This window comes from Macrobrachium rosenbergii, chromosome 20 (genome assembly GCF_040412425.1).
Source record: "Macrobrachium rosenbergii isolate ZJJX-2024 chromosome 20, ASM4041242v1, whole genome shotgun sequence".
NCBI lineage: Eukaryota > Metazoa > Arthropoda > Malacostraca > Decapoda > Palaemonidae > Macrobrachium > Macrobrachium rosenbergii.
The window spans coordinates 29,790,001-29,805,000 of NC_089760.1; the positions used below are offsets into that span (position 1 = coordinate 29,790,001).

Below are 15,000 nucleotides of genomic sequence, written 5' to 3' on the forward strand. Positions count from 1 at the left end.
ACTACAAGTTTCACGACCAGTTCCTGAAGAAGATGAAGGATAGGAAAAATGAATAATGATTGGTTTTATGAAACTTAGGCTGTCAAGACAAGCACTGGGGCACTTCGTGGCCATTCAGCGCTTGAGACAGTGAAAAGAGGGAGTTAGAGTGGTTGGACAGCAAGATAGAAAAGTCCAGGTACTAGAGGTGATTAAGAACAAGGATCTGACCGTGGAATTAGGAGAAAACCTCAGAGTTGTTCTATGAAGTAAAGTTAAAGAGGTTGGTCAGTAAAAATCAAGAAAGGAAGCAACAATGGAGGTCAAGTAAAATGCTACAATATGTGTGTGCAGCTGGGGGACAAAGGACGCTGCAAAAACCCTTTAGTAATGCCTACAGTGCTACGGGGGTAAATGAACAATTGTAAATCTGTTGGGTTGAATGAATCAACCCCAAAGGCTATAAATTTTTCTAGCAAGTCTCAACGGAATCGAACCTCCCTTTGTGTAAAAGCAAAAGTAATATATGCAATGCATTTTCGCCCTTAACTACAGCTTACCTTTAGCTGGGTCTTGTTTGTCTCGACGACGAAGGACTGGTTGAAAGCGGGGTCGTGGGTGTGACGAATCGTCCTGGTCTTGAAGTTGTGTAGAGGAGGCGATTTCTGCTTACGTAAGGAACGGCGCTCCTTCCAGATGACCACCTTGACGTAGGCGTCGCAGGCGGTGCCCAGGTATTCCTTACCTGGTAAGCCATGGGCCTCCTGCAGGAAGCCAAATACATATATATTAATTTCTTAACTGGACAACATTTCTGCCCTAAAATGGAAAACTGCAGTATCAGCAAAATTTTCGAAATTGAAATATGCTACCCATTAGGCTCGTGAAACACTAATGCACAAGTTACCGCAGTTGCAGAACGATTCTTTAGTGCTTTATTTAGGGGGTCTCATTTGCAGTATCTGCAAAATTTTCGAGATTGAAATATGCCTCCTATTGGGCTCGTGAAACACTAATACACAAGGTACTGCAGCTTCAGAATGATTCTTCAGTGCTTTATTTACGGGGTCCCATTTGCAGTATCTGCAAAATCAATAGTAAGGCAAGGGAAAACTGCAGTATCTACCATTTTTCTCAGTTTTGTAGTTTTGTGGATACTGCAGACTTTCATTTTAGGGCAGATTTGTTGTGGTGAGCTCCTGAATGAGTGACCACCAATGGCTGCCAAAAGATGTTTAAAAACTTGCAACAACCCTTTGGAGTCTGATACTTGAGAATGTAGCAAAGTCAGCAATGTACTTTACAATATATAAAATAGGCGTAGTATATTTGAACGGTATTCCTGTGCACGTAAATATTTTCTTCGTTGGTTTATTAATACCTATTAACTTCTTTGTTTCATTTTCACACTCCTTTTTAACTCTAAGCAATAGCATTTTTATATTTTACAGTTACAAGAACAACATCCCTAGTCTCCAGACGCGTATGTTTTCTTTACTGGTTTACTGATACCTATTAACGTTTATATTTCATTTTCGTATTCCTTTCTAAGTTCAAACACGAGCAATTTTATCTTTTGCATTGACAAGAACAACTTCCCTCGTTCCCAGACACAAATTTTTACTGACAAAGGCTAACATGGTAGCAGAATTTTATATTACATTGAAGTGGGACGTTTATCACATTTCGTTGGTTTGCTGGCTGAACTCTGCAACTGAAGCTTTTAGACATAGGAGGGTAAATCTCCTTGAGCAAACAAACAGAAAAACTGAGAACGTGTCTATAAGTAACTAAAGCTGTTTAAAAACTATACACCATTTATTCACATTGGAATGGAATGGGATATGGAGTTTAGGCCAAAGGCCAAGCACTGGGGCCCATGAGGACATTCACAGCTGGAAAGGAAATTGTTAGGAAAAGGTGGATAGCAAGATGGAAGAAAGATAATATGAATGGAAGTTCAGTAAAAGGAATGAAAAGGGTTGCAGCCAGGGGGCGAAGGGACGCCGCAAAGAACCTTTAGTAATGCCTACAGTGCACCCCATGAGGTGAACTGACGGCGCTACCCCTCCTACGGTGGCAAACAACATTATTCATTCACATTAGGCACGACTGAAGTACGCTAACCTTACATCATCAGGTTCATACTGTCGAAGTTTTTCGAATAAGAATTCAGCTTTTGCTAAACAGAATTCCCTTTTTCTCCGAGTACTTTTTTTTCGGTTTTCCCTGCTCCAAGGAATAGTAAAAATTCTCCGATATTGTGGGTTTGGGGGAATTTCGGATATGAATGCTTATCATCCCAAGGGAAATGACCAAACTCTGAAGACGAATCATGCACTTCTTTTTTAATATTCGGGGATGAGTTGAAAGTTTTCTCTTCAATATGCGTTTGTGTCTGTATGTCAGAGAAAGAGAGAGAGAGAGAGAGAGAGAGAGAGAGAGAGAGAGAGAGAGAGAGAGAGAGAGAAATGAAAAGAAACTATACATTTTGGTAAGAAATGTAGATACCCTTGACTCAGCTGGAAAACATATTTAGGTAAGAAATACAAAAGAGAAAAGAGAGAGAGAGAGAGAGAGAGAGAGAGAGAGAGAGAGAGAGAGAGAGAGAGAGAGAGAGAGAGATGAAGCATCTATACAAAAAGAAAACTACACTTTTAGGTAAGAAATATATAATATCCTTGACTCATTGTTTAATAGATAGGTCATTTAGGTCGTCAATTTGCGTTTATGTCCGTATGTCAGAGAGAGAGAGAGAGAGAAACATCACGTATGTAAAAAGGGAACTAGATAATTTGGTAAGACATAAAATATCCTCGACTCAGTTGCAAAATACAGTATACATTTAGGTAAGAATATGACGAGAGAGAGAGAAACATCGTGTATTCGAAAAGAAAACTATACTGTACATTTAGGTAAGAAATATAATAACCTTGACTCAGTTGGAAAACATTTTTAGGTAAGAATATGACGCCCTTGATGAGAGAGAGAGAGAGAGAGAGAGAGAGAGAGAGAGAGCTCTATATATAAAGGAAACTACACGTTTAGGTAAGGAACACAATGTCCTTGACTCAGTGCTTAAGAGACAGATAGACAGATCATTTAGGTCGTCAATAGACAAGCAATTTCCCACCCACCATAACAGTAATGATTAATTTCCCGGTGTTGGTGTCTTGCCCGTTGGCCACATATTGGATCCCGAAGCTGAGTTGCCCCTGGGCATCCCCTCCCACGGGGCTGCCAACGCCACTGCCGACGCTGTCTCCAACGCTGCTCTGAAATTAGTGATTAATGAATTTTATATTAATTGACAGCTATTATCAGATTCCTTAACATATAGTCTAGTTTTTAGAATTAGATAAAGGTAAAGATAAGATAAGATTTTTCAAGAAGCCGAGCCTCGTTCCTTAATCAAGTATATTTACATTTGAAGTTTATTATATGAATACTGTTAAAGGAAATCAAAGATGAGAATTAGGTAACTAAGAGATTAGGTAAAACTCACCGGACTGGTTAGTTAGATGAAATTAGATCACAGAATTGGATAACTTGGAACTGAGCGTTGTACTAAAATATTTGAAATTAAATTAGGTCTTAAGGTTAGATTAGATACCATAATTCAGGGTATAATTATACGAATATTTATTTGAACTACAGTCAGATGTAGAAAATTCATATTTAATTATATTTATGTGATTTATAGATTACTGGAAAAAGATATGATTTCTACGTAACATAAACCTTGGCATATAGATATAGATAACGAATATCATTAGGTAAAGATGCATATTACTGTAAGATAATTTCAGGCTGACCTGTGCATAACCATACGAACACGATCAGGTGGAATTATGCCATTTATAAATACTGAATATTGACGTCACATATCTTCCTATTTCTGCACGTCCTTCCGCTAAGAAGACAACCCTCACTTACCTCCTTTCTTCCTCCTTCTACATTCTTCCTTCCCTTGATATCTAAGAGCTTAGGCTACCTGAGACAACGAGCCGGCCTTTGCACCTGTGAAAACTTACCCTGCAGGAGTTGGTGGGAGAAGTCCTTCCGCTGTATTCGGACATGGAGGAGTACGTGGAGTCCCTCTTGGAGGAGAGCGCCCCCAGAAGGGCGTTGGTCTCCGCGCTGCCTGTGTGCAAAGGGCTGATGTATGTGTACTTGGTGTGTGTCGGTGTTTGGCCGGGTCTGTGGACGAAAGGAAGGGAAGCAATTTCATTCATGCTGCAGATAATGGATTGATTTCAGAGAATTTTTACATATATAACGCACATACAAAGAAAGACACAGACATATATATGTATGTATATATATGTGTTATATATATATATATATATATATATATATATATATATATATATATATATATATATATATATATATATATATATATATATATATATATATATATATATATATATATATATATATATATATATATATATATATATATATATATATATATACGAAATAGAATTCGATAATAAACGATATTCTTAGCTTAATGATTGTATATAAAACACAGTGAGAAAAATTTCATATATATATATAATATATATATATATATATACATATATATATATATATATATATATATATATATATATATATATATATATATATATATATATATATATACATACACATTATTTATTTATTTATATATACACGGACTATATGAAATTCTTTGAAGAGAAAGTACATACTTGAATATAAATTTTAAAAATTAGTTCATTTTCAAGATATGTATTGCCCATACCAATATTGCATTCACAAACAGAATTGCCTCATTATATAGGCAACACAGTTTCAAATATACCGTTTATGTGTGTGGGCATTTTCTTTCAAGAAACCAATGCATAATAAAGAAAATCAATGTAACATGATTACAAAACGGATAAAATTTCCAACCGGCAATATATATGTAAATATGCATTAATTCCTGTATGGGAAGAGGCCAAGCAATCATGTTGGCAAAGGCCTATCTGTACAAGAATTTAAATATATTTACATATATATTACTATGGACTTATCACAAAAACCCCTGAATATTTTATCATGAGCATCTTTAGATAAAAATACATTATTCCTTAAAATCATAACCTATTTGTGAATATTATGTATAATTAATACTTTGTCGTTAGTTATTTTCGTTAAATATTTATTTCTCGAAAACATAACCTGGTTATGCATATATGTGAAATCAATATTTGCCTTGAACACTTGAAAGAAACTTTCCACAAGCACATCGTATGACGTAATCCATTAGAAGTCAAACGTCATGAGCTTATGCATGACGCAAACATGACGCCAGTAAGTCCTTTCCTCTGTTTTCCACACAGTGACTTGACTCTGCTTGAAACAATTCAGCAGCAAGCACACAAAGCAGAACTTTCGTCACTCCTTTGTACCCGGGATGCCAAGTTATGCCTTTGTCAAGCAAACTATAGCGTGAAGTTTTGTTATTGTCCCTCATTACAATAAGATCATAAGCTTAATGAGACTGGAATGCTGCTTTAATATGCCATGCACCAGCGCACTGGGTTTTTCTTATGTTTTTGTTTAGGCACGTGCATTTTTATTTGTTTGGTAGTCTATCTTTTTTTTTTGTTGTTTATTGACTGTTCTCTTCTCTCTATTTTTTTTCTGTATTCAGTTATGTGAGGAAATTCATTGTCCAATCTAAAAGCCACTTTGGCTTGTTCAGTAATCATAAAAGTTTGCTCATTTGTAGCAACAACGATAATAATAATAATAATAATAATAATAATAATAATAATAATAATAATAATAATATCATCATCATCATCATCTACATCTCCATCAAATGTAGACAAGAAAAAGGCAATACATATACCTTAGATGAACGTTCCATGATAAAAACATTTTAAATACATATTTTTTATAACAATGCGAACAGATTTATTACTAACATATACCTGTGTATCATATTTATAGAAGCGTAATTGGATACAATGAAAACTGGATATCACGTGTTTGACTAAAGGTGCATATATATACTGAATGCTGACGGCTGAAGTTTTTCAGTCTATAGTTGTTTTTCCAGCCATTAAATACACGATTTTTATTGTTTAGCCGTTGAAAATGAGCATAAAAAGAAGTTGTAACTTTTAAAATAACTTGAAACGGCTAATGTATAAACACTCATTATACACACACACATATATGTATATATATATATATATATATATATATATATATATATATATATATATATATATATATATATATATATATATATATATATATATATATATATATATATATATATATATATATATATATATATATATATATATATATATATATATACATATATACATATGTATGTATAACTGAATCACAAAAATATGGAACGTGATGAATATATAAACAAAGACAAAATCCTCGCAGGAAAGAGAAAAAATGGAGCGCTGCAAGGCCTTTCGACTTATAGTCCTTTACTTAGTAAGTAAAGGACTGTAAGTCGAAAGGCCTTGCAGCACTCCATTGTTTCTCTTTCCTCCGTGGATTTTGTCTTTATTTATACATATATATATGTATATATTTGTATGTTTATATATCTATATATATGTATATGTATGTGTGTATATATATACATATACATTTATCCATACATATATACATACACATATATATATGTATATATATATACTATATATGCAGTATATGTATGTGTGTGTGTCTTTTCTCTTCTAAATGAAAATATAACACATAAGAAGTGGTTGTCAATATAAAACATTTCGGAATTACCAGAAAAAAAAAGAAGAATGAGTTGAGCACGGAGGTCTTTGTCGAGTATCTTATCTCTTGTGGCGAGAGTGAGTTCCTGTAACCTTTCGAGTTCCTCTGGGACAAAAACACTTCAGCTGGCCATGTTTTTGTTTTTTACTTGCCATTTGTGCCATCATTATTTTTAATAAGAATAAGTTTTTATCTAAAAGACCAGAGTGTAATGGCCTTGGATGGCGACGGGTCCCGGAAGAGAATGTCCACGAAGTTGATGTGTAAATTTTAGATATTTGAATAATTGTGTATGTTGAGTTATGATAGAAATATGTGAATCTTCGATTTATTATTAGTACTGTTGAGAAAGATCAGTTTATGTGCCGTGTTTTAATTTCAATTATAACATTGCTTTTGGTTTATCAGGTTTTTATATATAAAATTCTTTCTTTAGGTACAGTTATTGTAAAAACAAAATGTCGTTTGTTTCACTCTCTTTCATTAGTGAATATGAAAAGCATAAACTTCATTTCTTCCGTCGCCTCCCTCTCTCTCTCTCTCTCTCTCTCTCTCTCTCTCTCAACAGGATTTAGTCTCGTATGTAAATGTATGTGTCAATATCACCCCTACCATGTTAATTAGCTTAGGGAAAAAAATTGTCTTCTACCTTTCTACGTCTGTCTGTCTGTGAGTTTGTCTGTCTGTCTCTCATGCACGCTCACTCTATTCATATATTTTTTTTATCTTGGCTAGTTGCCATACATTTTAATTACAAACCCCTTTTTTCTCTCTTACAAATAACTTTTCATAACATTACCTTTTTAATTCAAATTGTCACAAATAGAATAACTCTCTCTCTCTCTCTCTCTCTCTCTCTCTCTCTCTCTCTCTCTCTCTCTCTCTCTCTCTCGCACACATACACACACGCACACAAACATACTCAAACAAACGTGCATATACATGCATGTATGTATGTATATTTGTATATATATGTAGTATTTATGTAACGCATTGATAAAGTCACTCTCTCCCTCTTACACACACACAAACATACACTCACAAATACACACAAACACGCACACGTACACACACAAACACATGCTCACATGTATATATATGTATGTTGTATGTATGTATTTATGTATGAATGTATAGCATTGACACAGTCACTCTCTCCCTTCACTCTCTCCCACTTCAAAAACCGCGTTTCTCCAATTATCCTTCCAAAAGGATTCTGGAAAATTAACGGTGCAAGAAAAGAGGAAGCCTCCGGTTTCCATGGCAACGCGTCGGGAGCTTCACGACATTGTCAAGAAAATTTCTCTGTATTATGAATGTGATGTTATCATGGACGGCGTCACAGTATAGTGTTACGCTTCATCTAGAGTTACCAATATTTTCTGTTAAATTACTTCGTTGAGGTAAAGCAGAAAGTGGTCGTTTGGGTGGTGTGACGTTAGCTAAAACATGGACGATTATAACTGACATCAATATTGGCCATTTTGTGTAGATTTTAGCGGCAAAATAGTAATGGGTGCCATAAAACACACTTGTGTCTCGCTGTCATTAGTTTTTATATGACTAGGGAAAAATTCTTGAAATAATATTTATTCACGTAGCTTTGGAATTCTCTTCCTGCTGTTTTTTCTCCGACTTTCACCAGTTACTTCCTTCTTCGATAAGTTCTACCCTTATACATTTTCACATTTCTCGCTCTTCTTCGGCCGTGGGCAAGTTAAGGGGATTTAGTCGCAGTTCCACTCTCGTCTTTTACATATATAAAGAACAAAAGTTCCTGAGTTTTTCTTTTAATCTAACGAATAATAAGTCTGCTTACGTCATTTCAGTTTTTTTCCCTTCAAGAAAATTTATGCTGGAAGTAAGTTAAATTTACTCGAGGGGCAATGGCACAGGAGATGAGCGTTTATAAGAAAATAAGCAAGCAGTTGTATTATCATCCGTGGGGAACTTCTGTTCTAACTCTTTATTTATTAAAGTTTTTGAGCCTTTAACAAAATGCTGTTTTTTCTTTTCACGAATCCGATAACAAAAATAATGGATAAAATCTCTGACGTAACATTATGCTTTTCACAGTCACTAAAAATCTCGTCTTCAAAGTTCAGACTTTGTGTATGAGACATTAAGTACCATCCCGTTTGTCTAAAAGGGCGTCCGTGACGTTAAGTGTTATATCTTGGCGATATAAAACTGTTTAAATCTCAGTGAATTCAAGGAAAGAAATAGAGAGATTTCACATCAAATTATTTTTTCCGTTTTAATTAAAGAAGTTAACCAAAGGCGACGCAGTATTTAATTGTTACAGCCGTAGGTGGAGGAAGCATATTACCTGGCATATACTTTTCCATCTAAGGATATGAATTCTTGATCATACTAATGATAATAAACATATTTTCCACATTTTTAAACTAGAAATTAACTCCGAAATATCAAGGCTAAAGCAGAACATCCTCTGATAAACAACCTTTCACTTAAGGCTAACAATTTCGGGTCAAAAGCGAAAGCAAAGATGAAAAAAATATAAAACCTCTCAGCTCGACTGAAAGTTTCGAAATGTTTCATTAACTCGCCGTCAAGGGAAAGCATCCAGCGTCTTCGTTTGTCTTCATGAGAGACAAAAGAAAGACAGCCTCTATCCCCGGAAGGCGCACGTTCGGGAAAACCCTCTGATGGAGGAGATTCTCTCGAGAGTTCCCCGAAGGCTTGATCGAGAGTGACTGCGACTTGGGAGTGATGAGAAGGTGATTACTGGCTGTTTGTTTCTGGCGCGAATAGATCGGTTCATGCAAAGGTAATATACACTTTGTCTCTTCTAGTTTATTATTTCCCTGGCGAGACTTGAGATCAGTTGTCTATTTCAAGGGGGGGGAAATACTATAAAAATTACCTTCGCTTTTGTTAATTACTTATTCTTTCCAGAAGAAAATGTACTGTACTGTGACTTTTTTCAGTTTTTCTTTTAGGTAAAAGAAAAATGTTTTCTTTTCTTTTATACCTGGAAAAAACAGTGACCTTTTACATGCTATTTCAAATAGCGCCGTCTTGGAACAGTTTATTCTCATGAGAAAATATGCCTTAATTGTTGTTTATTGTTGGCCAGTTGAATGCGTTCTGAATCGCCCTTGTTTTTGAATGACTCAAGGGCTTTTAGTATGATGAACTCTGTAAACGGTGGATGAATGGCTGGAAAGTAAAGTCATTCTATTTGAGTCATTTGAGGGTGTACCTGTGTACGTGTGCGCGATAGACACACACACAGAGAGAGAGAGAGAGAGAGAGAGAGAGAGAGAGAGAGAGGGCTATTGTGCTTGGCGTAAAATGTCCAGGAGAGCGAATATATAAACTTTGCCTAGGGTCACTTTTCACCCAAGATAGGGCCAGAGGGAACCAGGCAATGGCTGCTGATGACTCAGCAGGTAAACCTACGGACTCCGAAATACCCCATTCCCTGCTCAGAGGATCGGTATGGATCAATTACCACTGAAATTTATCATGATATGAGGGGTCTTCAACACAGAAAGTCCAGGTAAAACCCACCGAGCTAAAACTACCTTACTTTTAAAAGTCATCGAGTTGAATGTTATTATTACTATTGATCGTAATGAACATACATTTCTAAGGTACATGGGTAAAGGCCATGCACTTCCCTAGCAAGATCTTACAGAATAGAACGCCACTGGACGATAGAAGGCGCGATTAGAATTTAGAGTTATATGAATGACACTGAATATACTTAAATAAATAAAAAAAATAAACAGATAAATAAGCAGACTAAAATAAGTTAACTGCTAGAATATTGAGAATGAAATCCTGCTTTACTCATCTTCAATAAAAAAACAAAGGAAAGGCTATGGTGTATAGGCAATGACGCAGCCCAAGATTGAAATCAGTGGCTGTAAGTCCTGCTTTACTCAGCTTCAATAAAAAAAGGAAAGGCTATGGTGCACAGGCAATGACGCAACCCATGATTGAAATCAGTGGTTGTACGGTCCCAATCAGCTTCAAGAGGAGGAGTTTTAACATTTGATGTTATCTAAGCGTAGCAAATAGTAGCATAAATATTCAATTTAAATCACGCCAAAAAAAAAATGATAAAAAAGAGACAGAAGTCTCTGAGAAACTCACGTGTGTGTGAGCGGAAGATCCGGATAAGTTGGAGGGCCTTCGGGGGTCTTGCCCGAGTAAGTTGTCAACTTCAGAGTCGGGGCCTCCGTGGCGAAGATGCTCTGTCGCTCCTTCTCCCTCCGGCGTCGCTCCTCCTCTGGGAAAGGAAAGGAAAGGAAAGGAACACATTTAATATTGTTCTTTGTTTCAGTCGGTGCTTATAGTTGGATAATGCACTGCTAATAAAACTGTGGAGTCGCTGAGATGTTTGGTTTTTGCGGGTTGTACTGGAAAAGGCTACAGCAACAACAATTAGAGTAATAACAACAACAACAACAACAACAATAATAATAATAATAATAATAATAATAATAATAATAATAATAATAATTATTATTATTATTATTATTATTATTATTATTATTATTATTGTTGTTGTTGTTGTTGTTGTTGATGTTGCCTTTACAAATACAACCCTCAAAAACAAAAATCTAAGCGACTTCACAGTTTACTGATTAGGAGTGAATTATCTGTAAATAATAATAATAATAATAATAATAATAATAATAATAATAATAATAATAATAATAATAATAATAATAATAATATTTTTGGTCTATCACATCATCCTATTCGACTGGATGGTTTTTATAGTGTGGGGTTCAGGCTTGCATCCTTTCTCCTTAGGAGTCCATCACTGGTCAGCATACATTATTATTATTATCACTATTTACAGTAATAACATTCTCACTGACCGACGCATAAATACCATTACCTTATCAGAGCTCACGATTAAAATGTAAGAGTAAATGTTAGTTATTTTGACGACAAATATATATATATATATATATATATATATATATATATATATATATATATATATATATATATATATATATATATATATATATATATATAAACAGTGTAACTAAATAACACGTAAAAGAAAGCTCGATTGCTCCCCAGGTTGAAACAAAGGGTTATAACCCACATGTGGAAAGCTCTCGCGCCATGTTGCATCCGTATATGGAATAGAAAAACACTCCCGCGTTTTGGTAATCAATAGGTATTTTGAAAACCGGCTTACGGGAAACTAATTGAAACATCAGTTTTAATCCTTCATTTCTAAAGCCCCGTTCAGTGTAACATATTGAATAGTTTAATGCTTCGCAGATTGCTCCAGTAATTGAAAAGCCTCTGGAATAAACATGCGGTAACTTTTGAATAAAGCATTCTCTTTTATGTCGGGAATTATGAATGGGCCGGATTACGAAAGCGTTCTTGGACCGCTGAAGAACTGGAGAGCCGCTCAGTGGTATATTTACGAGAGGGGGACGCCGATAAAATCTCTCTTATTCTCGTTCTTTGGTTAATTCGATTTGGAATTCAGTCATGAAAAAAGATAACAAAAAACCTAGTGAAGTTGTATTCTCTGATTTTACTGCCAAACGAGACTGACGAAATATAAGAAAAATAAAAAAAAATTAACGGAAAATTACGGTTGTCAAGAGAAAATATAAGAGAGATATGAAGACAATTTCTCTGCCCCGAAATGTTTCTTTGTCAAAAAAGCTTTATTGGTTGCCTAGATAGACAATGATCGAAAGCCTGTCCTAATATTCATACTGATATATTAGTGTTTAAGGTTTTCTTGTATTTCACCTCTTGATGTATCGGCGAAGCCTGAGTTGCATTCCTTTCCATTTTTTTTAAATCATTGGTAGGGATCATTTCGGGAAACGTTGCCAGTTAATTGCGAGAACGTATTTCTGTTCTTTTTTGTGTGTAGTAATATTATAAAATTACATAATACGTAATTCTAATAACCACAATGCCCTCTTAACATATAATATTCCCTTGTTTGAAGGTCTTCAGCAAATGAAATCTGTCAGTGATAACGAACGTAATGAGACTGCTTAATACAGTACTATGTTTTGATTGATTTTTTTTTAAAGGATGTAAGAATATTTACGCTATAATTTCTTGTTGTCTTCCTTGATCTATTTAATGAAATGCCCGTGGACGTGACAATAAAATATTCTGAGAAAACAATGATCATAGTAATAATGTAATGTGATTAAAACCACAATTTAAAAAAGAGATTAATGAAACAGGGGGTAAGTAAATAACGCATTAAGTAAACATTTCTACATGGATAGCTATCAAAATGTTCTTTAATAGACACAAATTATATATATATATATATATATATATATATATATATATATATATATATATATATATATATATATATATATATATATATATATATATATATATATATATATATATATATATATATATATATATATATATATATATATATATATGTATGTATGTATGTATGTATGTATGTATGTATGTATGTATGTATGTATGTATGTATGTATGAGTGTGTGTATGAAGAGACAGAGACAGAGACAGAGAGAGATGACCGTGAATCACGTTGTTCAGAATCAGTGAGGTATATGAAAGTTTTAAAAAATTTCCTGCACACGCTTGTTGACAGATTATGGAAAAAGGATTATTTTTCCACTGAAAGTTTATAAAAAAAAGAGGATTGGTTGGAAGCACTAATAGCGTAGAAGAGACTGTCAAAAAAGGAAGGAAAATTCCAATACATGAAAATAAAAACTAAGGTATTTTATTTTTATGGAGAGAGAGAGAGAGAGAGAGAGAGAGAGAGAGAGAGAGAGAGAGAGAGAGAGAGAGAGATCTTTTTTCACCTAGAACGTTAAAGACAAACTACAGATATGTATGAATATTCTGTATATTATAGATGGAATTATTTTTATACTACTTCAGTGAGAGAGAGAGAGAGAGAGAGAGAGAGAGAGAGAGAGAGAGAGAGAGAGAGAGAGAGAGAGGAGGGGGAGTTCTTTTTCACCAAGAACAGTTAGTATAAAATATGAATGTTCTTTTCACTAAAAATAGAATTATTACTATTTGAACTTCAGTGGGGAGAGAGAGAGAGAGAGAGAGAGAGAGAGAGAGAGAGAGAGAGAGAGAGAGAGAGAGAGGAGGGGGAGGGGAGTTCTTTTTCACCAAGAACAGTTAGTATAAAATATGAATGTTCTTTTCACTAAAAATAGAATTATTACTATTTGAACTTCAGTGAAGAGAGAGAGAGAGAGAGAGAGAGAGAGAGAGAGAGAGAGAGACAGAGAGAGAGACAGAGAGAGACAGAGAGACAGAGTTTCTTTTCTCTTCTAAAGAAGATAGACTACAAAATCAACTAAAAAAAGAAAAGGGCTATGGAGCAGAATGAAACAATCACACATACACATGCATATATATGCAAATACACACACATATATATATGTGTGTACATATATGAATATATATATAAATATACACATATATATGTATATATATATATATATATATATATAAAAATCATACATATATATATATGTATATATATATATATATATGTGTGTGTATATATTCATACATGTTGTATGTGTGTGTGCGTGTGTGTAGCGTGAGAGAACCACCGCCCTGTCTCTATCCCAGTAAATCACCTACCGTTCAGGAGGAGATTGTTGAGCCAGCATCCTGGTCCCACGACACACACGACGATTACAATCGCCACGGCGACGATCCCGACTCCTCCGGCTATCATGGCCAGCCGGCTCATGGGTGTCAACACGTACATCTGAAAAGGGAGAGACGAGAGAGTGAATATAATTTTGCGATATTTCTCTTCGTAATAAATATTGCGAGGAGTATTATTATTATTATTATTATTATTATTATTATTATTATTATTATTATTATTATTCAATTGTCCTGGCATGGCGGGAGAGACGAAGGGTTTGTTTTGTTTGACTTATAATAATAATAAATAATAATAATAATAATAATAATAATAATAATAATAATAATAATAATAATAAAGACTAGAGAGACGTCAATTCCTATCATTATAAAGATCTGGGTATTAATAATAAGCGTTATTAACTTTAATTTCCCTGGGAAGGCTAGAGAACAGAATGTGGGTTTTATTTGCCTCAAATAATAATAATAATAATAATAATAATAATAATAATAATAATAATAATAATAATAATGAAGACAAGAGAGAGCGTCATTTCTTGTCGTTATAAAGATTGTTTCATTTGCTTTGAATAATAATAA

General features: G+C 34.3%; 1 protein-coding gene across 3 annotated transcripts in view; it reads right to left on the bottom strand.

Moving 5' to 3' along the window:
• The window catches only part of LOC136849191 (synaptotagmin-1-like), a 79,652-nt gene that overhangs the window by 9,155 nt on the left and 55,497 nt on the right, over positions 1-15,000 (bottom strand). For all 3 annotated transcript variants that reach the window (XM_067122318.1, XM_067122320.1, XM_067122319.1), the window contains 6 exons: positions 14,389-14,518; positions 10,882-11,017; positions 4,014-4,179; positions 3,117-3,254; positions 540-743; positions 1-23 (listed from right to left, as the gene is read on the bottom strand). The exon at positions 1-23 is cut by the window's left edge and continues 130 nt beyond it. In XM_067122318.1, the coding sequence (XP_066978419.1) occupies positions 1-23; positions 540-743; positions 3,117-3,254; positions 4,014-4,179; positions 10,882-11,017; positions 14,389-14,518 (797 nt within the window). The remainder of the gene's footprint in view (positions 24-539; positions 744-3,116; positions 3,255-4,013; positions 4,180-10,881; positions 11,018-14,388; positions 14,519-15,000) is intronic.